General features: G+C 40.6%; 1 protein-coding gene across 1 annotated transcript in view; it reads left to right on the forward strand.

Annotated features, from left to right (window-relative positions):
- The window catches only part of PDZRN4 (PDZ domain containing ring finger 4), a 258,759-nt gene that overhangs the window by 1,466 nt on the left and 232,177 nt on the right, over window positions 1–25,116 (forward strand). Inside the window, exons 2-3 of the mRNA XM_076331316.1 lie at window positions 1,773–1,859; window positions 5,808–5,912. Coding sequence (XP_076187431.1) covers window positions 1,773–1,859; window positions 5,808–5,912 — 192 coding nt within the window. The remainder of the gene's footprint in view (window positions 1–1,772; window positions 1,860–5,807; window positions 5,913–25,116) is intronic.

A 25,116-nucleotide genomic window follows, 5' to 3' on the forward strand; every position in this document is an offset into this window, starting at 1 on the left:
CATTGCTCAGATAGCGACTTGCTTCCTTTAGGCTGAATAAACCGTCCGAGAGTACTGGTGAGCTGGCTTAACTCGCTGTAAGGGGGTTGGTTTTTTTGAGCGTTAACTCCGGGCTGGAAGATCACCGTGCAGGCTCTGGCACTGCTGGTCGCAGCCGTGGTGAGGAGTGTTGCAATGCAAAGAATTTTTCGTTTTACCCAACTCTTCACGGACCCTTGGGAAGCGAAACCCCAAGTGGAAAAGGTCTGAGCAGCCAAACTCACTCCTGAAGCAGTGTAGTTTGCTGGGCATCTGACTGCTGCATGGGAAATGGGAAAGGGGACGTTCGCAGGACACCTGCGTGCCTAGAAACATGGCTCTTCGTGGCATTGAGAAACTTTGTGTTTGGAGACTTGAATATTTAATCTTTTTCTCTTTTTTTTCTGATTTCCTTTGGCTAGCTAATCCATGAGGTTAGGTTGCTGGCCCTGGGAGGTGTGCTCATACATCTGCTTCATCTTTTGGCGGATGGGATAAGGTCGTATGAAGGGGGGCAGCAGTGACTGTTAAGGAGTGTGGGGTGTGCGAGAAAAGCAGTGGCTGTGGAAGGGAGGAGAGAGATTCGGATTTTCAGTAAGGAGTTGGCGAGGAGGAGTGGGGATAAACGTGGAGGCATCGCTCCTCCTGGGCGGTAGCGGAGCATCTGCCATTTCTGAGCACTGCCAGTAGGTGTTGCTGTATGTACTGCCGCTCGGAAATCTCTTTCACAGATGAGACCAGGGTAATGAATAAAGCAGGCGTTTGGAAGAAAAACTATCAATAAAGTAAAAATGTACTTCATTAAAATCAAATGTATCATGCGGCAATAAAACATTTCACTGTCGCAGTTAATAAAATATGGGCTTCAGCAGTAAGTGTTATATTTTGAATGTTTAGAAAGGTATACCTTTATTTAGGTGTCAAATTTATACTAATCGACTAATTTATAGAGACTGGCAAACAAAAGCACCTAACAGTGCTGGATGAATACAAATTCTTTTGTGGGGAATATGGCTCCTGAAATGTAGCTATTATCATATGTGAACAAGGTAAAATAAGCTAATTTGCTGTGCTAAAGCCTCCACATATTTTTCGCTTGTATTTTTTTTTAGACAATTATTTACCTGTTCCACTGAAGGAAAGGGTTTCTTTCACTTTTTCATTTTTAACTTTGACTCCATCACTGTTTTTGAATGTTTGCTTTATATTTTAAACCTTGTGTAGAAAAAACTACTTTTTTTACAGACATCGTTTTGGGTTCTTTCTTTTTGGGAGAGAAGTGAAAGGTTGGGATGAAGAGTTGGGTTTCATTTTCTGTGAGTATCTTCCCTGAAAGTTGCTATGAAATGTGTACTAATGTGACTTTGGGGTCTGAAAATTATAATGTATTTTATATGCTTAATGTCTGAAACGTCAACACACACAGGGATTTTCTTTTTTTTAGAGAATTCCAGACATTTGGAGCTCTGACTTTTTTCAGTGGTGCTGAGCATTCCTCCCACCAAAAGCCTGCACTTTTTTCTGTTCAGCACTGAAGATAATCAGGTGTTACCTGTTACTTTTCAGTGGCCCTTGACTTTTTCTTTGTTTTTTTTTCCAGTGCAAAGTCTTTTGTTATCTTTTCAGCCCAGTTTTCCTTTAAGCCTTATCTTACGTATTCTGCAGCTAAAAATCTTTTGTACGTTAGTGCTTTCACTTAAGATCTTCTTTTCAAGACTGTGTTCTTTAATAATATTTCACCTCTTGTTTCTTAGGGAGGAGAACCCAAACCATTAACGATCATGCTACACCGAGAAAATGATACTTTGGGATTCAATATTATAGGAGGACGACCCAATCAGGTAACGAGAAAAGTAACTGTAGGTTATTTTGACCATACTTTCTGTTACGGTATACACTGTTAGTAATAAAAGAGTTACTTTTGATCACAGTAGGTGTGGAATCAGCTCCATACATAGAAGAACTGTATATTATCAGGTGTAATTGGAGTCATTGTTTTGAAGACATAATCTTGTGAGAATTGGATTATTCTCATTTTCAGGAAAGGTGTTCCCATTGTTTTTGCTTTAAAACTTTAGGCTGATCTGCACACAGTTCCCATTTGAGTAATATGTATTCATGCAAACTGTTCAATGGAAATCTCTGGGACTACTTATAAGAGTCATTGTTGCAGGATTAAGCCATTGGAATTTTTGGAAACAGCTTGCTTTTTTTTTCATTTAAAGGAGAGATGAAAATTTGCTTCTGTAGCTCAGATAGTTTAAGCACATGTCCTGCTCTCACGTGCCCACTTTCAATTTTTCTTTCTTTGTGAACTGAAACAGAGTTTTCATCAATCTTGTATCTTAAATCAATCTAGTCTCATCAGTCTAGGTTTAGAAAGTTCATTGGAAACCATAGAATATGCATAAGGATCATTAACCCCCCTAGAAGATGCATAAGAATATGCTTTTTTTTTTTTTTTTTTTACTTCATCCTCCCAAAAGCATTAGTCAGGACTGTTACTACATATGAAGGGTAAAGAAACCTGTTAAACTGGAAAATTAATAGTTGATTAAAAAGGCTTGGTAATAATTATGCACTGATCAGGTTCTTGTTAAACGGGAGAATTGTAACCTCCTGCTATTACTGAGGAGGGGAATGGGACCCTGTATATTAGTTTGGCAATATTCTGCTCTAAAGCTATATTTAGTGGTGCCAAAGAGTCTGTTCCTATTAGCCTAAGAAGTTCACTGTCTGCGCTGCAGAATTACTGTTCCCTGTGGGTAAATATGAAGACCAGCAGTTATCAAATGTTGGTGCTGTAAATCCAAAGCAAGAGTTTCTTAGATTTTCTAGTGGAAGGATGAGACAACAGGTGGCTATAAGATAAAATACACGTGCTTTGATTATATCCATATTTTGACTATACCAGTAACAAAGTCCAGACAATCTTTAGCTTGGATTGCAGCGTGACTTCTGTTATTTACAGCTGTAGGAAAACTGCAGAGAAAAGGGAGCATGGTCTTCAGCTTTCTTGGAATGGCAGCTGGGCTTCTCTGAAGTACTTACATGCTGTCAGTGCATACTGGAACCGTTTTTTATATTACAAACTGTTAGGCTTTTTGAATTAATATTCTGGAAGTCTAAGGAGTAAATGATAAATATCTGAAGGTTCATAGCACTGTTTGTGGAGAGAACTTCTGACCGGAGAGAAGGAAATGGTCATGGTCTTCCATTAACACTTATAGTTGGAGACGGAGAAGTTGGTGGAGCTGTGAGGCAGAGCTGGGTCACACAGGTTTTTGAGTCTTTGAAGTTTAATTCGGAAACTCTGTTTTGTTCTCATTATGATAAACGTGAATACCACAGACGTTTGACTGGCAGTTCCCAGATACCAGTATAAGGTCTCGCACAACATATCTGGAGCCAAAGGATATAACAGGAAAAAAAGGATTGAGTTGACTCAAATAATGAAAATAAAAAGCTCTGCTCAAAAACGTAAATACTGGAACAGGGATTGTTTGGTAACAAGACAAAAAGAGTTCATGAAGGCGATCTGTACATTCAGGTTGTTCAGGGAAAAAGTGCCCTTGGGTGAAGCGTTGGCTCTTGCAGCAGAAGAGCAGAGCAGTGGTGTCATTATATTAGTCACCTACGTGGGAATGTGTTCCTTCACCACACGTTATTTGTGTTTTATAAGTACAATGCAGGTTTTTCCCATTGGAAAGCAGGTGACTCTTGGTGACTTGGGGAACATACATACATACTTTCCATTTGCTGTGTTTCATTTAAGTCCATAATAGGCTTCCCCACCATTCACCTTCTACCTGCCGGGGAGGAGGAGTGGAAAGGAACGACTCACCACAAGCTTGTCTTTTGTCAGGAAAGGACTTATTTCACATAAGTGTGTGTTTCTGGGAGGTGATTCATTATTCTAATGGAGCAAGGCTGCTTTGATCCCCACTTTTGTCCTGGGCCCCAGCTCTGGCTGGCTGGGAGGACTGTCCCACAGAGCAGGCTGTGGAGGCATCCTCCCCGAGGATACCATGGCAAAGCCGGGCTGGAGGGAGGTGTGCGCTGCGGGCACGGCTTGGGGCTCCTGCAGTCACCCACAGACTCAGCTAAAGGTCAGGTAAACCGATCGTCTCCGTAGCTCCCCTCCATCCCCTGCCGCTCAGCCTGTGTGACAAGGTGCTGGAGCTTGGTATGCCGTGTGCTGCATTTTCGTGTCAGGACTGGTGGATACCAGCACGTGCTGCCAATGGGGACCACAAGCCAGGCTGAAATATCCTTTTTCTTACTGGGTCATACATTACTCTTGAAAAAGCCAGTGAAATTTCTTACGGAAAAAAACACAGTTTTATGTGGGCGAAGGTACTGTAATCTAGCCTTTGTTTTCTTAAGAAAAAACTAAACCCTGTCCTTCATGCATTTTGGTTAATGACTATTACGCTGCTTTTATCAGAGTTTCATTTCTCACTGCTTACGTGGGAACTCAGTGGAGGTCTGTTTGTTCATCATTTCAAAATATTGCTGGAACTGTTAATAAGTTTCCCTTCTGCTTCTTACCTGACACCTGTGAGTCTCTGCGACAAAGGACAAAAACTAGGAGTTTGTGAAATCATAGTCTGACTAACATCATGTTGAACAATTACTTGTTAACGTGAAATCTACTTGGATTGAGTCTCCATGGGCCAGTTGCCACACACTGTACAGCATGTTTTACAGTGGCTCCATTTTTTGTTATGCCTTTATCATTTTCTTAATAGAAAAAATTATAAAAAAATTCCCCCATGAGTGTATAGAACCTAGACCTAGAAACCTGTATACATATGAATCATGCTGTTGGTCAGGGATTCACCAGTCACAGAAGGAAAATAAGCATCATATAAACTGCTATGCAAAGCATAAATCATCTGGAAAAAGATTCCTTCATTTATTGCTATCTAGGTTATTATTTGTATGAACACTTAAAAATACTTTAGTGTCTGCTTGGTTTAGGCAGTGTCTGCTTGACATTATTTCTTTATTAATAACGAATTTAAACTATTTTAAACTATCGTGATGAAATGAAGTAATTTTAGCATGTGCAACAACATCAGGTATATCGTTCCAGCTGTGGTAGATAACTTACCTGCTTTAAATTTGACCTTCATGTGAGTTGTACTTGGCAATGTGTGGAGATCAACTGGAAGTGGGTTCTCTTTTTGTCCACAGCTGATCTGTATGGATTTCACAGTTGAGCAAGTTCTCAATCTCCCATGTGAATAGGATTTATGAGGTTAACCAGTCCAAATCCTATCACTGTTACATGCCAGCTAACTAACGTCACTTTGTTCCTTGGAGCTTTATTTTCAAATGCAGAAAAAAAGTTTACAAGCAGCAGTACTGCAGGAGCCCTTTCCGTCCTGAGAGAAACACTTGTGCACCCATTTTGATGAGTATCTTCCTCTGTGCATTTATGTACTAGTCACTGTCTGCTGTGAAGTTCGAGGTCTGCTTTAAATACTTTAGCTGGGATCTGATTACCGTTGCACCCCGTGTCTCATTTAGACTAAAATAACCAGCAGTAAATGGATAATCTTATAAAAAATGCTGGAAGGGTTTATTATTTCTGTCCTTTTGATTAATGACTAGTTTACGTTAAGCAAGTTTAAAAAAAAATCCCAAGGAGCTTAATTCTTAGCTAGAAAAGCGAGCTGCATATTTCACATGGATTTGCATTTTTCATTGCTGCTGATTTTAGTACCATCTCATTTCTTGTACTAATGTGGCCCTTTTTGCAACTTCCCTATCGCCTGGTACAGAACAATCAGGAGGAATCTGCTGAGGGAATTTATGTGTCAAAGATTTTGGAAAATGGACCTGCAGACAAAGCAGAAGGCCTGCAAATTCATGACAAGATTATTGAGGTAAGAAACCCCCCCCCCACCAGTGGATTAGTCTGTTATATTGTCAGATTAATCAAGGATTTGATAGTTTTTACACTAATTATGTTGTAATTTTCCTCTTTTCCTGTGTCTAAACATGATTCTTGTACACTGAACTGCTTGAACATTTCTCAGATATGAAGACACATGATGGATTTTTCCAACAACTAATAAATGTATTGATCTCGTGATTAAGCTGATTTAAGCGAGGCAAAGGTGTAGACACTGAAATAGCAAGCAAGAGAGGCATTTTGTATTTCTTTTCATTAACTTGAGAAAGAAGGCAAACAACTCTATGGAAATTCACAGGTTTAATGAAATTGATTTTTGCCCTGTGTAGGGGGTATTATTGTTGTGACTCTGGGACACTGTGGAGAAGCTGTGCTGGTAAGCAGTGCTGTGAAACTTATTAAGTGATTAGAGAAAGTACTTTCTGCTATATGGTCAGAAGTATCTGTTGTTCTCACCAGGACCAATATAGCTCTTTCCCAGTCATGTAATATGCTAGCATGGAAATTTTAAAGTTTATTCCTGTGTTGTATGCAGTTTTTTCCCATAAAATAACTATAATTTAAAAAAAACAAATCAATAGTCTGAAGAATAGGTTGCTGCCTAGCCTACATGTGTAACTGTAATTAGCCCTCTAAGAGGTCTCGAAGGAACAGTTTCAAACAGTCGCTGAAATAGAGTCCTTGGGGTGCTGTCAAAACGGCATTTCACATCGCAGCTCTAATACAACTCTCTGAATGACAGCATGTACGAGTAGCTGCTGGGTTTGTTTAGGATACATCGCTCCAGCCTTGAGTTCAGGGGAGGCTTAGAAGCATGGTGTGAACCCCAGCTGGACGGGGTTTTGAACAAAGACACACGAAACAAGTGGATTGGGAGACAAATGCGGAGTGCTGCTGCTGGCTTCTTGCATTATATCGCTGTTAAGGACTAGAAACGTAAGCCAAGAGTGTTTGAATGCTGGCATTGCTCTTAATGTTGGGAGCCTAGAGCATTATGAGAAACCAAATTACTATGTTTTCTTGTAAAAGAAAGCTCATGCTCTTAGCTGACATATACACGCATCTCTAGTAGAAACCAAGCTGGCTGAGCAGAACTGAACTTGCAACATAACTCTTATCTCCCCAAGACATACAAAAAGCTTTCACATCCAGGTTTTTTGTAACAGTAGCCCTATGCTGAAAAAATCTTTCTTCTGACATTACTGTTTCACTTACCACATTGTATTTTCTACAGACTGACCAGCTATATACTCTTATGCATTTGCTCAACACTTCCTGCTTTATTTTATTGTACTTTTATAGTGCCTTGGTTTTTAAGACAAAATGGAGTGGTTTTGGAGGAAGAAAGAATAAAATCACAAACCAGCATTTATCAAACGTGAGGTCATTTCTCAAAATGCCACCATAATTGATGCTTGATTTTTATTTGTTGAAAAATTCTGGCTGCATAAAATCATACTGATATTTAAATTGCTACTAAGAACATACAGATTTCAGTTCTATGTGAAACTATAGATCCAATCTAGCATAAGTATTCGTACAGCTCTGAATGGAGCACCATTTTCACCATATTAATATACAACGGCTTTGTATATAATTTTTTGTATTCAGGCAAGAATTTAAAAATGTTCAGGGTTAGGCCAAATATTCTACTAAATGTTTCAGTGTTTCAAAACTTGTTAGACTAAAATAAAAAGAGGAGGAGAAATGGTAACATTAAGAATTTCTAAATGAAATGCAAATAAGTAATTATTCCTCCATGCTAGATCTAGGAAGCAGCTGGAGTCAAAAAGTTGAATTTTTCCTTGCCCATACATAGCTGTCGATGTCTTCTTGCAGCAGGACGCCCTGCCAGCACTGCTGCAGTTTGTTGTGAAAGATCAACATGAAAGCTTTTGCTGTGAGGAAATAAGTCAGATGGTGTAACTGTTTCAAAAATGTTGGCAGATACACAGAATATGAACTTTGCTGAAAAGTTGATAGGAAGTGGGACTTCTTATTATTGCTTGCTTTTCACTCATTTGTTGATCTGATCTAATGGTGATATTTTATGAGAACATCTTTCAATAATCAAGAGCAGAAGGAACCGATGTTGTTTGAAGAGCCTTTAATAGCTTCAGTCAGTTGTTTGGCAGTATGATGCCTGGGGTGTTTCTAGCAATGCATAGCAAATGGGATAATGGACAGAACTATCCCATTAAATCAGGAGAAAATCTGTTCTCAAGGCGTGTTGCTAAATAAAGAAGGTAATTTGTTTCAGTGCTTTATCAGATGTTTAACAAATGTTGACTGCACATGGTTGACTACAGTGAGTTGTGCACGTTTCAGATGACCATCTCGTGGGTAACCTAGTGCAGCAAATGGATTTCACAGTCCTATGGCATTGGCAGCTGGAATTGTGAGCCAAGGCTGGCAGACATAAGTAATGCTGCCTTTTACTTTATATACGTCATTATCTATGGCAGCAACTTTGCCAAATAATTGTTACGGTATTTGAAAGGGTGCCAAGGGGAGAAATCAGATTTCTTTCTTAAGGTATTTATTCTAAGTGTAAAAATGCCACACAAATGACTTGAGTTCCTGGAGGGTTTTGAGATCAATGTGCCCAGAATATGGGCCATAGAGCCTCTTTGACACTCATCTGAAGAAGGTTGGCGTTTATTTGGGCTTTACCCTCAGGTGAGCATATTTTGTGCTTGAGGACCTGAAAGCTGAAACAGCTGCCTGTGGGCTGGCAGGGTGGTGGTGCGTGAGGATGACAGGGAGAGGTGTAGGGTGGCAGTCCCAGGTACCCTGTGTCAAGGGGCTGCAGCTCTTCACAGGGTACGGTCACAGGGTACGGTCACAGGACCGTTCTGCGCTGGGTCAAAAACTGGCTGGATGGCCGGGCCCAGAGAGTTGTGGTGAATGGAGTTACATCCAGTTGGCGGCCGGTCACAAGTGGTGTTCCCCAGGGCTCAGTACTGGGGCCGGTCTTGTTGGTGAATGGAGTTACATCCAGTTGGCGGCCGGTCACGAGCGGTGTTCCCCAGGGCTCAGTACTGGGGCCGGTCTTGTTTAATATCTTTATTGATGATCTGGATGAGGGGATTGAGTGCACCCTCAGTAAGTTTGCAGATGACACCAAGCTGGGCGGGAGTGTTGATCTGCTCGAGGGTAGGAAGGCTCTGCAGAGGGACCTGGACAGGCTGGATCGATGGGCCCAGGCCAACTGTATGAGGTTCAACAAGGCCAAGTGCCGGGTCCTGCACTTCGGCCACAACAACCCCATGCAGCGCTACAGGCTTGGGGAAGAGTGGCTGGAAAGCTGCCTGTCGGAAAAGGACCTGGGGGTGCTGGTCGACAGCTGGCTGAACATGAGCCGGCAGTGTGTCCAGGCGGCCAAGAAGGCCAATGGCATCCTGGCCTGTATCAGAAATAGTGTGGCCAGTAGGACTAGGGAAGTGATCGTGCCCCTGTACTCGGCACTGGTGAGGCCGCACCTCGAATACTGTGTTCAGTTTTGGGCCCCTCACTACAAGAAGGACATGGAGGTGCTGGAGCGTGTCCAGAGAAGGGCAACGAGGCTGTTGAGGGGTCTGGAGAACAAGTCTTATGAGGAGCGGCTGAGGGAACTGGGGTTGTTTAGCCTGGAGAAAAGGAGGCTGAGGGGAGACCTCATCGCTCTCTACAACTACCTGAAAGGAGGTTGTAGCGAGGTGGGTGTTGGTCTTTTCTCCGAAATAACAAGCGATAGGACGAGAGGAAATGGCCTCAAGTTGCGGCAGGGGAGGTTTAGATTGGATGTAAGGAAAAATTTCTTTACTGAAAGAGTGGTGAAACATTGGAACAGGCTGCCCAGGGAAGTGGTGGAGTCCCCATCCCTGGAGGTATTTAAAAGACGAGTAGATGAGGCACTTAGGGACATGGTTTAGTGGACATGGTGGTGTTGGGTTGACGGTTGGACTCGATGATCTTAGAGGTCTTTTCCAACCTCAATGATTCTATGATTCTATGATTCTATGACCCTCACTGATGGTTCTCACTGTTCTGCTGAGGAACAGAAGATTTCAGGCACAGCTTTACCCTCTTTATTCAAGGTTAACTCCTCTGTGAGAAAAGACTTGTTTATACAGTGTAAAGCTGGCCTGGGACAGTGATGTGCACAAGCAGCATTTTCGCAAGGTGTACTTTCAGGAACCCTATTACAAGCCAAAATGATCATTATTTGTTCATCAAGGAGGAACTCTTCCTCATGAATTACTTCTATGTAGCAGGTTCCTCCAGCTGTCACGGTCTTCTGCTGCTTTCAAAAGTCTTTATCCAAAAATCTAGCTCCCTAATTTAACGCAGTGCAGCATCTGTTCCAGGACTAAACGCTGATCACATGCTATAAAAAGCATCTCATAAAACTAGACGCAGCATTGATATCTGTGGCTCCCAGCATGAAAGGCTTGGATATGAGCAGTGGTATAAAGCCACCAGACCTCTAACTTTTGGATCTCTGTCTTCCTTTCCACCCTACCTGTGAATCCCGAGAGGAGAAGAGAAGCAGCAAGCCATGCACAGGACTGTCTATTAGTTTGTGCTGGTTCAAAGAATTCTGGTTGCTGTGGGGAGAAAATACAAAGTGTGTTTAGAATGGATCACAGTTACACAGCTATGCATGAGTTCATCTCTCCCTCACTTCATGCAAATCTTTCCTACTGAGTAAGTTCACTGCTCATCTTTGCTAATGCCAATAGCCTCCTCAAGGCAGCGTAAAACACTGTTGTTGATACACAGAAGTGTTTTACCTGCTGCTTTTTTAATACATATTTATAGTTCTGAGCAGTAACACTGGAAGTAGCTCTTTCTGTATGGAGGAAAATTTTACTCTCTCAGTCTGCAGCCAATTCACCTTCACATAAGAATGGCACCACATTGGCCAGAGCTCCAAGTACACTAGTTAATACCTAATTAACAAGCCATTCAGAAATAGTTCTTTATACTTGTTTGGGTTGTTTTTTCTTTGTATCATATTAAATTTTACAGAAATTGGTATGTCCTCTCCTTTGGTTTTGAGCCCAACTTTAGAAAAAAGCAGCGACTGATTTTTCTCAAGTCCTCTTTCATTCTGTAAGTCACAGTGTCTTGCAAAACACCATTGTATTACTAAAGTGGGATATGCTGATTTTTATCTTTTCACTTCAGCGTTGTACATAAAATACATGACTAGGACAGAATTTGCAATCCAGATGGAATTCCTGAATCCATAATAAAAAAAAAAACAAAGAAAAAAACCACAAAACCAAGCAATATTTCACCAATTTGAGGAAAAAGAGCCACTGTTAATTCACATTGCCTAGGAGACAAAGCCCTATAGTCGCGGCTGAACCTTCTGTAGTAGGTTTGCCAAATAACAAAACAGCAGTGAAAAACCTTGTGTGCAAGTAGAAGGGGCTTGGGCTGAAGACCAAAATATTCATATGAGGGACTGTAAGCACATCATTGTCTGGAAAGCTCAAGTGTTCTTCTGTTCTTTGCACTGCAAGGCAAAGGCTTCTGTTCTTTTACTCTCAAGTGAAATGAGAATATTGGCCCTTTCGCATTTTAGTCAGTTGATTCTCATTAATTTGATGGCTGAGAAGCAGGCATGATGGAGAAGAGGGGAAAGAAAAACATTTTCAGTCTGGGATCTTTAAGTCTTTTTGAAAAATGAGATGAATGCATATGTACCATGACGATGTATTTTGTTTATGCAGCCTGAGCTCCATAAGTATATAATAAATAAGACTTCATCCCTTATTCCATGTTTCCCTTTGTTCTTTTCACTTTTTTGGAGAGTACACACACAATGGCTTTCAAGCGCATGTCAGCAAAGCCAGTTTCAATAAAGATGAAGTCTTGAGGCTTATCCTGGCAGAAGTAACTTACATCTGCAAAGTGACTACACAGAAACTTTTTTAACTATTGCCAGACTGCTGACTGTGCTGTGTGTCAGCCTTGTGATGTTTTATCTTCTGCATGTTTCTGTCATTACACTCACTATGTTGCTTAAGCAAAATCTTTGATACTAGTCATGTTTATTTGGCTAAGAATCTCCACTGTCAGATTATGTCTGTAGAAGTAGTGAGCTTAAAAACTGTCTTGCTGGGATCAGAGCTAATAGATTTGGGATGGCTTTGAACCAAAGCTGCACATGATGTGGCCAGTAAGATCTGGATGATGGCTGAGGAAACTTTTATATAGCTGATTTTAGTGGTGTGAATTTCAGCGTATCTAAATATGCCCAAAGTAGCCTTAGGTATATTAAGTTCTCTTAAATCCTTAACAAATTCATAATGTTGTGTTGCAGGTAACCAGGTCTGGCACCTGCATTCATTAGATAACTCCTAATTAGTCTGAAAGATCCCTAGCATAATATATTAGTTATATCATAGGCTTAGAAATGTCTGTAACCTCTTTTCACCTCTGCCTCACCTGTTGAGATACAGGTTTTTGGACATCTGAATTCTTTCACCTGTCTGAAGAAACTTTAAAAAAGTCAGGTGTGACCAGGTCTGTACATACTTCATTTGAATAGGAGCTACTGCCTCCACGGACATTTTACTTAACAGAAGGTCTTAGAGTGCTTCTCCAAGAAGTGAGAGATCTGGGTTGCGGGCTCTGCCCTGCCTGCAAAGGATTAAGCTTATCTATCCAGGTAATTGCCTTCATTACTAGGGCAGAGGCTATCCTGAGACCAGCCTCCACCTATCCTCTTGAAACTGAGCTAGGTGCCAGCAGGCGTTTCAGAGTCAGGATTATCCAGTGATAATCTGCTGTGAAATAGATGCTGGTTCCAGGGAGCTGAATCTGGAATACTGGTCCTGCCCCTTTCTAGATAAGCGCTTGTGCCAAAACACGAGAGTTTCCCTCTTTCTTGCACAGTTTTGTGTCTTACATGACACTTTCTTGAATGATACTTGCATTTCTGACTTCATAGTGTCTTGACTTTGAGAGGGGAGGTAGCAAATGCTGTTAACCAGGATATCCTTTAGCTAGGAGACTCTCCTAGGCATGAAAGATGTGGGTTCCCTGACTGAATAAATACCAGTAGCTGGGATTTTCCTTCTCCTGGTCTTTGCTCTAGCTACTACGTTATCTAAAAGGTGGTTACTGCTGCTGATACCCACTCTCAGAAGGCTGTGCAGGCTGGATCTCACGTAGGTGGAGGAGCTTAGTTCAACAGACTGCCTGTGCTAGAAGTTGACATCTCACTGTGGGCATCCTGGGATGACTGAAGTTTGTACTTCATTGCCTGAGTTCCCAAGTATCCTAGTAGCCTAAATTTGACTGGACTCGCTATAGGTCTTTAGAGGTGCCTGCGTTCCTCTCTCTCCACTGAACTAAAATGTAAATGTTGTGTTTAGGAAACCAGGTTATGTTCCTTGAGAAAGCACTTAAAATTCCAGCGATTTAGTGTCTGTGTTTTAAAAAGAGAACAAGAGACTTCTGTTTACATGTGACCTAAAATTTCTGGGTTTTTTTTGTGAAATATATGAAAGACTGGACTACTGAAATACCTACACTTTCATATGTAAAGTTTTCTTGCAGATCTTAATAAGATTTCCAAAATACTTTCTATCCTAAAGAAAAGGGAGAAATCAAACAAAACAATATTTAAGAAGTGAAGAACTTGGTGTTAATAGGGCAATAGTGAATAATGACTTCCTGAGTTTCTGATCACAAAACCTTATTTGATCCCTTAGTTGATTGAACAGAAACTTACGTTCATAAGCAGGCAAAACATTATTTTGGTACTTGTGTAAAGCAGCCTCTTGAAAAACTTTAAAATGCCTTGGCTTTTAAGAGGTGTCTTTTTCTCTGAGGTATAAACCGAGAAGTTTCTCTCTGCTGAGAACCTGCTGTGGGCCCAGCTTTAGAGAGGCACATGCCTGTAGGAGGGTTTCCCATCTGTGTTCATTTGGGCTTGTTCTCACAGACAAACCAGGCTTGTGTGCAAGTATAATGCTACGTTGTTTTTGTGGAAATATGTGTGCTCACAGTGCTTTTATCTAAAAAAAAAAGGAAACGCTGAACACGTGGTTGGAATATGACCAGCAGATGAACTCTCCAACTAGCGTGTTCAAGAGATAAGGCAGTATCGTCCTTTCTAGCAAGTCTTTTCAGCTTGCGAGTCATAGCTCTTTTGAGATGCAGCTAGCTGGTGTACTGCACCTTTGTATGTGCTTGGATGCTTCTCTGCAAGGGACTCCCACTAAGCAAAGAAAAGGAGATACTAGGGTGGCTGGAACAGGGCACAGGGCAGATTTGGCAGAAGGAGCAGTGTGGGAGTATTTCTGAAATGTATGAAAGGAGTCAAGAGAGCAAGCGAAGCGGAAGTGGTGAAAATCATCTCTTAAAATGGATTTTTATGCTACTCCTACCATGTTGGGTCTTTGTCTAGGTGGCTTAGGTTAGGAATGATAGAAGAGGCATCGGGATCTTGCGTGCACATGAGCATGCATAATGCCCTCTCTCCAATGAGAGATTTGTTTTGCTCTGACTGCGGTGCATCTCTACAGCAGCTGGATCACTGTAGGCACAGAAGGGGAAGAGTGAAGGACAGCATGGAAGGAAGAAGAAAACACAGGGGAAGCTGAGCTTTGCAATTAGAGAGTACAAAACACCAATCTTACATTTCCACAGGAGTGTTTTCCAGTGCTTGCCCATAAATAGGTAGTTTAGGAGACATGGAGGGGATGTAGGAACAGGGGTGACAGAATTGTGGAATAGGATCATCTATACACACTGCCGTGAACTCTGATAGGGAAATAAGGTGGAACAGAACTAGAGCAGAACTATGATAACTGTACTGTGTCTGCAGAGTGGGGCAGTAGCCAAATTGGCAAGTCAGCAGTGCTGTTAGGTAGGAGGGATTCTGGTTAACCTGTGGAAGAGCTGATTAACATAAGAACCTGCAAGATCCCATAAACGGTGTTGCTGCCATGCACCATAGATCCCTAGGCACCGTGTGAAGGCCCGGTCACACCCATCTCCTTCATAAAGTATCTCATCTCACCCCTGAGGGATAACGTGTCAGAAACTTGGCAAGTTGAAACTCAACATCTTCCCAGATGCCCTGTTTGAGCTTGTCTTTGCTGCATGTCATTTCTCTTTTTTCCCATGATTTTTTTTTTTTTAAGCTTTAAGGTAAACCTTGCAAAACATTGGAACTTCAACACACTTCTATCTCACCCAGCAGCAGGAGCCATGCAGTTTTATATGCAGCTGAGGTAGTAGGTTTGGAGGAAATTTTTGTTTATATGAGGTTTTAGAGGTGTTCATGAGCACTTTCAGGAATGCGTTAAACAACTCAACTAACATCTGTCAAATGCTGCTTCTTTCATCCCCTTCCCAGGAAGAGAAGGGCATGTGCAGGGGAGTGTTTTGTTTAGGAATTTTTCAAATAATTACTTACACACATATTTACGTGTTGGTGTCTGTTTATGTTAGGGAAGACAAGGTCATAGGAATGCATCTTTATATTTGTTGCTGAAGGTGGCAAGGTTTTGTGATGAGACCCTTGCTCTTTCGTCTTTGCTCTGGGCACGATCTTGGGTCAGCCCCTGAAGAAAGTGCTTTCTCTTCCATTGACAAGCCGAATCGCCGTGACAGCTGGGCTGTAGGTGTATCATTGTGTATCGCTGCCTTGGTCTTGAACCAATTCTGTCTTATAGATGTGGTCAACTTGATGGTCGGTATGGAGCTGAAGTACCCTAACCTGTTGAACTCTGGAAGTTTTGAGAGGAGGAAAGGCATTTTCTGGTAACTTTCCTTAACCTTGTCAACTATGTAGTGAATAGAAAAAGTCAGAAGCTTCAGAGAGCACTTCAGGATGGATCAGAGGGAGATAAGCCTTTGAGGCTCATAGGATGAAGACTAGTGGGAATAATTGATGGCAAGCCCAGCTATGGAAAGCTCTGATAAAGTCTGAGACCACGCTGAGTTTGTTGCTTAGAATTGAAAGATGTGTGAGGAAGCCGTGCCTCCCACAGCACATGCTGCTGGCACCCCAGCAGCTCTCGGCATTTTCAGAAAGTGAAAAGAGCCTTCTTCAGTCTTTCATGAAGGTTGTTCTTTATTGTGGTTGAGACAACTTCACAGTTAGAGGAGATGACAGCTTACACATGTTGTGTGAATGCATTGTTTTATCCCCTTAAGTCACTGAATTGATTGTTGCAGTCCAAGGGTATATGCTCCAAGAGCTTTGATCTCTTCTGCCCTTTTTCTTAATCAGCTAATTATATTTGGAAGGAGTAGCTAATCACTGTTCTCTATAATTGGAGGCTGAGTGAAAAAAGCCATTAGTGTCTGCCAGTGCAGAAATGCTCAATATGAAGTCATTATTCATGGCTTCACTTAAAAAATTAATAACCTAATTTTTAAGGAGCTGTGAAATGCAGCAGCGTGTTGAACCGGAGAACACTCCTCCTTAGAACTTGTGAATAGGAGTAGTCAGAAGCATGTACAGCATTGTGCTTTCCAAATGCTTTGGAAATTGAAGTGATAATGTAAAAAAGGTTGTTGTTTGGAAGTGTCTTCTCTCCAAAATGCAAAATTCTGCAGCATTTAAAACCATACAGTAATGGAAAAACTCATTTTCATATTGGCAAGAGCAGATGTGGTCTCTTCAAACCACCATCAAAGACTATGCTAAGTAAAATCAAATATACTAAGCGAAGTACATTCGTTACTAATACACAGACATTTTAGTAAATGTATGTCTTGTTTGGAATTGCAAATCTAATGTAATTTTACAACTTTGTATGTAGGCTCAACTTGATTGAAACACTGCTGCTGCAGGAAAGGAGTGCAGAATGACTCAACACTGTTTCTTCATTCAAATAATTTTGGAAGGCATTTTCTTTATGGAATATTATTGACAACATAAGTCATGGCTGCTGTGTTTATTTACATAGTAAATTTATGTATGTTATTTACAGGATATGATTTACATAATATTTTCTTTGAGGAATTTGTCTTTTCAAGTAGCAAAACTGGGAAATAGAGTAGGAGGAAGGGAGAAAGGGGAAATTACGGAAAAAAATAATTTGTAACTGTTGACATCCTGCTGTTTTCTACTTGTTTTTTTTTTAAGTATGGAAAACATATTTGAACATCACTGTATTCCACACACGTATCAAATAGTTTAGCTTCTTTAAAATTGGATAAATTATGAATCTGTGTGGCTAGAAGTGGTCATCTACTGTAGGAGAGGGTCCAGGCTAGGGTGATACAGAACATGAGGTGTTTTCCCCTTCATCTGTCTTTTCCTGACCATTTGGAGCATCCAGCATTTGAGGGACCCAGTGGCTCAGAGCTTGCCCATCTGTTTCTAAGTACAGTCTTTCAGTCTTGCATTTGTTTCTCTAAGCATGCTGATCAAGTGGGTTAATATCTGAAGTCCTTCCAGCAGCTCGCAGGAAGAAGGCATGCTATTTTAAATGGAAGGGATTTGCTGTCTTGCATGAATTAAAACATCTGGATCCCTACACTTCTCTGTTACAGTTTGATTGAGTTGGGCTAGTCTTTGGCACATGGCAAGTATGGAGCCATATGGGCTTCGTGCTGTCAGCAAGCCTTTTCAGCACATACCTTTGCCTACCCCCCAGCCTTCTCTGAATGGTAGCTGCTACTGCGGCCTGAAAGATAAATGTTCCAGGAGCTTTCGGGCTGTTGTGCCCTTCTTCTTGAATGGATTAATTGCATTTTTGAGTGATACAACATCCAGCAGTCTGGAGCAGAAAGCTGAATCCCTCACTTCCCTTGCAGTGCTCAGAGCCCCGATCCAAATTAGTCACCTTGGGCTAGTGCCAGATGTGTAGCAGCACTTTCTGACTTACACTTTGTGACCCTTGCATCTTGCTTTCTTAAGGTCTCTGTGAAATTTCTAAGTGCTCAGCAGAACTGTTTCTTAGCGTGCTCTATACATGTGGTTAAATGGAAAACTGTTTTGAGAAGCTTCTTAACGGAAATTTACTTTCTAGTGACCAAAAGAATGGTGTTAAGGTCATAATGCACTTGCTAGCATATCTTTTAATTTTATTTTTTTTTTTTTTGCGTGGTGAGCAGGAACCTTTCCTTATGAGAATAAGTATGATATTGTCTAAAAATACAGGGATTCTTCCTTGTTTTCAAATATTCAAAATACTTTAAAATTGTTTTTTTAAACAAGTGACCCTGTAAGAAACAAAAATGGTTCCTAATAACTCTTATTATTGCTAGAATTTTTCATTAAATAAATGTAGACCACTGTTTTCAGCCTTCTTTTCTGAGTCACTTAAGTACTGTACCCTGTACTAAGAGTGTGGGGTTTTAGTATTTTTTCCCTCCTCCCTGCTATGAGGTAATGGCAATCTAAAGAATCAGTATCCATCACTTAATCCAGAGATTTATCTTTTAATTAACACAAACCATGGACAATATTACAAAGATTAAAGAACACATTGACATTTCAGAACACGATTCAGAGAATGAACTGTTCAGAAAGTGCTGTTAATGTCTTAACTTAGCAGAGCAATTTAAGAACAAAGTTTTAATCTGATTGCTTGAACTGGTGTCTTATGTTAGTCAAGAGTCCCGCAGTCCATTCCTGCCGTTCTCCTGATGTCGTCAGCAAGTACTTTGGGATGTTCCAGGACAAAATGAAGAACTGTGTGTGTACATTAGTGACTTCTTTTGATGTGTATTGCTTTGCATTTGTCTCTTTCTCTTTCGTGTTGTGCTTGCTGTGATTTTTAAGTTCTGTAGTTCAAGGAGCTACCTCCATGTATACTTTGAAGCACATATCACATAGGAAACAGCTTGTGCTAGCCATTAAAGTTATTAATTTGAAAGTCAGCATGTTACTTGTTAGGATGGCTACTCTGATTGCAATTCTCAGGTCTGCTTGGCCATAGTTATCAGTTTTCTTTTTAATTTAAAAATTTGGGAAAAACTGGTTGGGCTCATTTGAGATGACCTCAGTTCCACCTAGAGCCCTTGGGCCACTATTTCCTACTAACTGGCTTTGCAGTGGGGCTGTGGTCCTTCTCAATGAGGTTGCTGGAATGGCTCCTTTCATGTTTTCTTGCAGTAGAGATTTAAAATTACTTTTGCAGTGAAAGAAACAGGAAAAAAAACCCCAAATTGACAATGTTAGAGAGTATTTTCAATGAGATTAATGTTGATGAAATGTAAACCATTTAGTTAGAAATTCCTGTATGTTGTAATTTAAATCTTTTATCAGAAGAAAAAAGTTAGTTCAATCCCTTGTTTTCTAGACATTTTTATTTTTTGACATATAAATGTTAAATGTCTATGCTTCAGCTCGCTATCCTAGTCTCTTAGTCACTGGAGACAGAGGCACAGGCAGAGGGCAATTTGAGGTATTTTAGCTACTATGTACAAGATGCCTTTCCATCTGAAGTTTCCTGTCCATTTTCATTTATATACTTCAAAAACAAAAAATATCCCCTCCTGCTTTCTTAACCAGAATCACTGCTTGGTGTACAAGTACCAGCACCGTGCTTCTCTGTCATCTCAAAGTACCTGTTGTCTAGCTATGCTATCTTGAGTTATTAAAGATCTGTTCTGGGAGAAGCAGCCTAAATTCCATACCCAGTTGGTAAGGTTTTGGTTTGATTCAGCCACTTGGAGATGAAATGAGACCTTAGAGGCTAATGGAGTGTAGAGAGAGAAATGTGTGCTAGACTCTCACAGAATAGTGAAGTCTAATTATAAATTACATGTGCCATCATTGATTTTTTTCCATTCTGATTTTTTAGTTTTCCCCCAGTTCACATATTGTACGTTTTAATCAACAAGTGGCTGGCCAAACCATGATGAATCCATGTTATTAAGTAGGAGGACAATAACAAGTGATGTTAACCAGCCTGTGCCAAACCATCTGCCTGATGTTTACTTTTTTGAGTGCCAGTTGTGTGTTCAGCAGTGTACAAAGCCCTGAAAAAAGAAATGCCAATCTAAAAATTGCATCAGAAAATCTAGAGCACACGGGGCATTTAAGATGAGATTGATCTTGCCTAAAGCTAAATGTCTTAACATTTTCTCATTCTGTAAGTATTAAAGATGAGTTAGGCTCCTATTTTTAGCAAAGGTGATTAGTTCAGCCTGAGATACTTAACTTAGTGACATCTGAGTTAGGATGAGATTCATTTGACCCTTCAAAGATGACAGTGGTAGTGATACATCTTAAGCTTTTTGGAAGTTTCATGTGAACTAAATTCTTTTTATTGCTTTTTAGTGCTTTTAGGTTAGATTGTCGGGATAAAAGGCCTCTTTGTACAGAGTACTTCACTGTAAAGCCAGAACAAAGCTTACTGAATCTTGTGTCATACAAGAATGAATAAAATTTAAGAGGGAAGAATGTAACTTGTTTCATTCACCTTGCATTATGTTTCACATAGGTCTGATACTCCATTCTTCTGAAATTACATATTTCACTAATTTAAATGGGAGCTTGAATGTACAAGGAATTAGTTTCCGTGTTCATAATATGTAAAATGCCATCTTAAATATGAAAAGAGAAAATCAGGTACAAACAGTACCATGCTGTGGTACTCCTATCCAGCTCTGGAGCCCTCAGCATAAGAAAGACACGGACCTGTTGGAGCGGGTCCAGAAGGGGGCCACAAAAATGATCAGGGGGATGGAACACCTCTCCTGTGAAGAAAGGCTGAGAGAGTTGGGGTTGTTCAGCCTGGAGAAGAGAAGGCTCCGGGGAGACCTTATTGCAGCCTATCAGTACTTAAAGGGGGCTTATAAGAAAGATGGTGGCAAACTTTTTAGCAGGGCCAGTTGCGATAGGACAAGGGGGAATGGCTTGAAACTAAAGGGGGGTAGATTTAGACTAGATATAAGGAAGACATTTTTTACGCTGAGGGTGGTGAAACACTGGCCCAGGTTGCCCAGAGAGGTGGTGGATGCCCCATCCCTGGAGACATTCAAGGTGAGGTTGGAGGGGGCTCTGAGCAACCTGATCTAGTTGAAGATGTCCCTGCCCACAGCAGGGGGGTTGGACTAGATGACCTTTAGAGGTCCCTTCCAACCCAAACTATTCTATGATTCTGTGATTCTATTTGAGATGGCCTGCTCCAACTCCATAGTCTTAATGACTCTCTCAACGTTATATTTTTCATTAAACAAACAAACAAAATGTGCATACAACAAGATCAAGCCTTATTCCATGTTCCAGATGTTTTGAATGCTAAATTTTGAACATTGTTACTCAAAAATCTGGCAGGAATTAGCATGGGAAAAGGTGCAACTTGAAATGCTCCAGTAAGCCCTGCCTATTTAGAGTCTAGCTTTGAAATCATTTAACATATGGTTTCATGTCATATCCAGTCTCATTAATCTCTATATCTCTGGGATTAGAATAAAGTACACCCAAGTGTGAGAAGGCAATCTGTATCCCCTAAGAGGATGGTCAGTGTACCACTGGTTTAGCTGAGTGCTGTAGTGGAAGAAATGATGTGAACAGCTGTGTCAGCTGAGCGCGCTTCCTAGATCTCAGCTTTGACTGTTCTCTGCGCCTTTTTAGAAGTCAGCGACCTCTGATTTTGGCAGTTTCTGGAGGAATCTGAGTAGCTGTTCTTGGAACCCTGGTGATGGGTTTTAGCGAGTGAAGATGCAGATGTGTGTTTGAAATGGTACAGAGTGCCAGCCATCCAAGCAGCGGGGTGATGCTTCATTTTTCAGCAGTCTTCAGAGAGATGGAGTTTGTTCAGAGAAACAGACTGCTCAAAGATTGAGAGACTGGTGATGTTCTTTTGGCAAGAGAACAATATGAATTATCTCATTGCTTAAACTAAGAAATTTTTATCTGCACTTCTGTTGCTTTTGGGTTTAGTATTTTGTATGGAGACCTAGGGTACACAGGGGAAGGCAGGCAGTGTATTCTATCGAACTAAGACAGTTGTAAAAGATGGACAGGCTTTTGGGAAAAAATGTGCTTTCATTAAATCTGGCATAGAAGGATTTATTATATATATCTTTAATTAATATAAGTTTTGGGGTTTTGGGGTTTTTTTGTTTTGTTTTTTGTTTTGTTTTGGTTTTTTTCTTTTAAACCAGGACTGAGAAATTAAGAGATGTGGGGGTTGTTTCCTGCAAAATGTTCTTTTCCTGTTCTTAGTCATCTTTATTGATATGTCTACATGAGTTTATTCTGGTGCTTCGCGGTTGGGTTTTTCCACCCAATTTCAACAAGCATAATTGCGTACTGGATGAACATACCAAGTTTTAGGATGCACACGTGTGAGATGCATTGATTCTGAGGATGCCTCTGTGGGGAGGCATTAAAAGCTACAGTTGGAAGGATATGTTGGCTGTAGAAATACCTCGAAAGGTTTTAGTGTGGTTTTGTTTGGGGTTTTTTTTACATTTGTTTTTCAAACACCATTTGGTGTTTATTGGTCTATGGCATACTTGTGTCTGCTTCTGAATTTGGTGCAATTTGGGAGATGGCGTGTTGTTTAAATGCTAACGGGGACTTTTTCAGAGCTTTGTATGTCAGTAGTTGGCTGGCTCTTGGAAAGCTGTTGTACTTTTTCCTATATCAGATGAGTGTAGAAAAGTGCTTCTGTCCAAAGAAACAAAACCAAAACAAACTCCACCCAAAAACCTCACTCCTGCCCAAGTATACTCTCTCTCTATGTATATATAGTGTCTGTATATGAAAATATAAATATAGAATTTAAGAAAAGGAAAACAGAATGGTTCTGTATCTCTGCTATGTAGGACTGTAGTGAATCAGTTATTCTTGCAAGTAGTAGTGAACTGGCATTGAGAGGCTACAGTGAAGACAGGGAACACTGTTGCAGCAGATGCACACACACCGGTGTAAAGTATAATCCTTGCCTTGTGAATTAACAATCTAAATAAATGAGTCAGACTGAAAGAAAGCGACAAACATTTAATGTTCAGTATGGTGGTTTTCAAAAGCCCTTTTAAATCCCGGATTTCTTAAAATACTCCTCGGTGGAAAGTTTTGTCACATTTTATTTGATACAGTGAAGATATTAATGAGCTAGGAGGTAAGGCGCAAAGGGATAGTATAAAAGGAACATCTGAAGTTTTATCTATTAAGCAGATTTTTCCAGTCTTTTTTTTTTAAACATGGTTTTTGAACTGTGCGTTCTGGATATCATTTAACTTTCCCTTGCAACAGTTTTCCAACTCGGCTATTATATGACCATAAAGCTTTGCTTTTGGGATGAGATTTACAATTTCTTTTTATAATTTGTGAGCTGCGTCTTCCTGTGTTCAGAAAGCAACTACCATAGTTTCTCAAACTACTGCTTTACATGTGAGGATTTGGAAGTGATTAAGCTATAAGAGCTGCTGTGAGTAACAAACTGGTCTCTTTTCTCATGGTCTGAAACTGTAATCACTTCAGAGGGAATTTTTTTCAAATGCAAATTGTTTTTATGAATACTACAATACAGTTTTCAGTCTCCAACCAAGGCACTGTAAAGTATGTTTGCAGTAAGAAAGGTCATTCATCAAGGTGAAGAAAGTGATGACTGCTTTTTCCTGCCTTCTGTGTCATGCAGTTCAGAGTGATACTGCTAAGGAACGGGGGGGGGGGGGGGGGGGGGGCAGGGAAGCAGACGGACTTGCGTGGATGTACTCATTCCTTCCTCCAGCAGCACTTCAAGAAGTTGTGAGATTTTTAAACTGATTTGTAGAATTCTGGTAAATCAAAATTTCATGTCTTGTTGCTCAAAACTGAGATAGTAGTGTGATGGTTAATTCTTTTCTTTTTGCGGTTCTGGACAGGCAGTCATTATTATCCACATTAAGATTGAACAGTCAGCACAGATTTTTTTTTTTTTTTCCAGCTGACTCGGCATCTAGAAGAGTCACTAACAGTAAAAGTTGATGGCACTATATTTGATGAGACACGACTGCAATATTAGCTCTGTATCTAGGTTCTGAGGTTGTCTGCTGCTTCTGTTAATGCTGGGGTGTGTTGTGGCAAATAGGACTCGGTATGGCAAAGTGAATATAGCCATACTGCTGTGGCTATTCTGTCAGCTCCCAGAAGATCTTCCAATGGTGCAAATGGTGTCTTGTCTCTGTCCTGGTTCCCCATCCTCCCTTCCTCTCCCGTTTGTCCTGCCGAGGAAAGGCTAGTAGCCGTGCTGTGCGCCGGCGTGGCAGATCCCAGCACCAGCATCTTACAGCACGCTGCTATCTGTGACTAGGTAAGTCGCAGTGTGGTGTTTTATGTCCGTAGTGAAATGAAAAGACCTCTGGCCTTCAGAAGCCATCAACTGGGCAGACAAATTTGATATTAAATGTAAATACCGTGCTTGTCAGCACACACAAGTGGTGTGTGTGATGTGTTCTGTATTTGTAAATGGCTTCTCTGAAGAAGCTGCTGTTGATTGGCCTCAGTAATAGTATAGACAAACCTCAAGTGTATGCTTGAGCGATCTAAACCAAAACTGGACTTAATATGCCGTGTTGAGAGAAGGGAATCCCTGAAGGTCTGTGTCTGACTACTCAACAGGGAGCTGCACACAAAAAAGCCAGTTGGTTTCAGGGCTGTGCCAAGCCTGTTTACGGAAAGCGCGTGTATTTTCCTGAGGTTACAGGTCAGTATTGATCTTCGAAAAGGTTCACTGGAGTGTCTGTGTAAATTCTGGTGTTGTGGAATATACAGCAAAGCAAGCTACAGTAGAGTCAGCTGCAAATGTGTATCGTGAGGTAAACCATACACACATTTTAACATTTTTTAAACATTTCATTTGGTATGTCCATAATGATCTCTGAACGTAAAACAAATGTGTGTCTATATGTAGCTTTCCAAAATCACCTCTGAATTGGTGAAGTTCAGTGTGACATAAATCTTTGCATTTACTTTTAAAGTTTATGGGAAAAAATGTTTCTGAGTCAATTTGCATAATAAGTCAAAGGTTTGGGGTTTTTTTTTTTTTGTTTTGGGTTTTTTTGTCTTCAAAGAAGAGCAGTTGGTGCTTTTTTATTTCAAATAACAACATTGTTCAGTTGAACACTGGTCAATACTAATTGAAAGCTTTGGACAAATGCAGAGAATAGACTCTTGTGTTGGTTCAGATATTACTGCAGCTGTATGCACTTGAGTCACAACTGGGAGATATATCTTACAACAGTTGAGAATAAAACCTATGTCATTAGAA

This window comes from Aptenodytes patagonicus, chromosome 1, assembly GCF_965638725.1.
Source record: "Aptenodytes patagonicus chromosome 1, bAptPat1.pri.cur, whole genome shotgun sequence".
Lineage (NCBI taxonomy): Eukaryota > Metazoa > Chordata > Aves > Sphenisciformes > Spheniscidae > Aptenodytes > Aptenodytes patagonicus.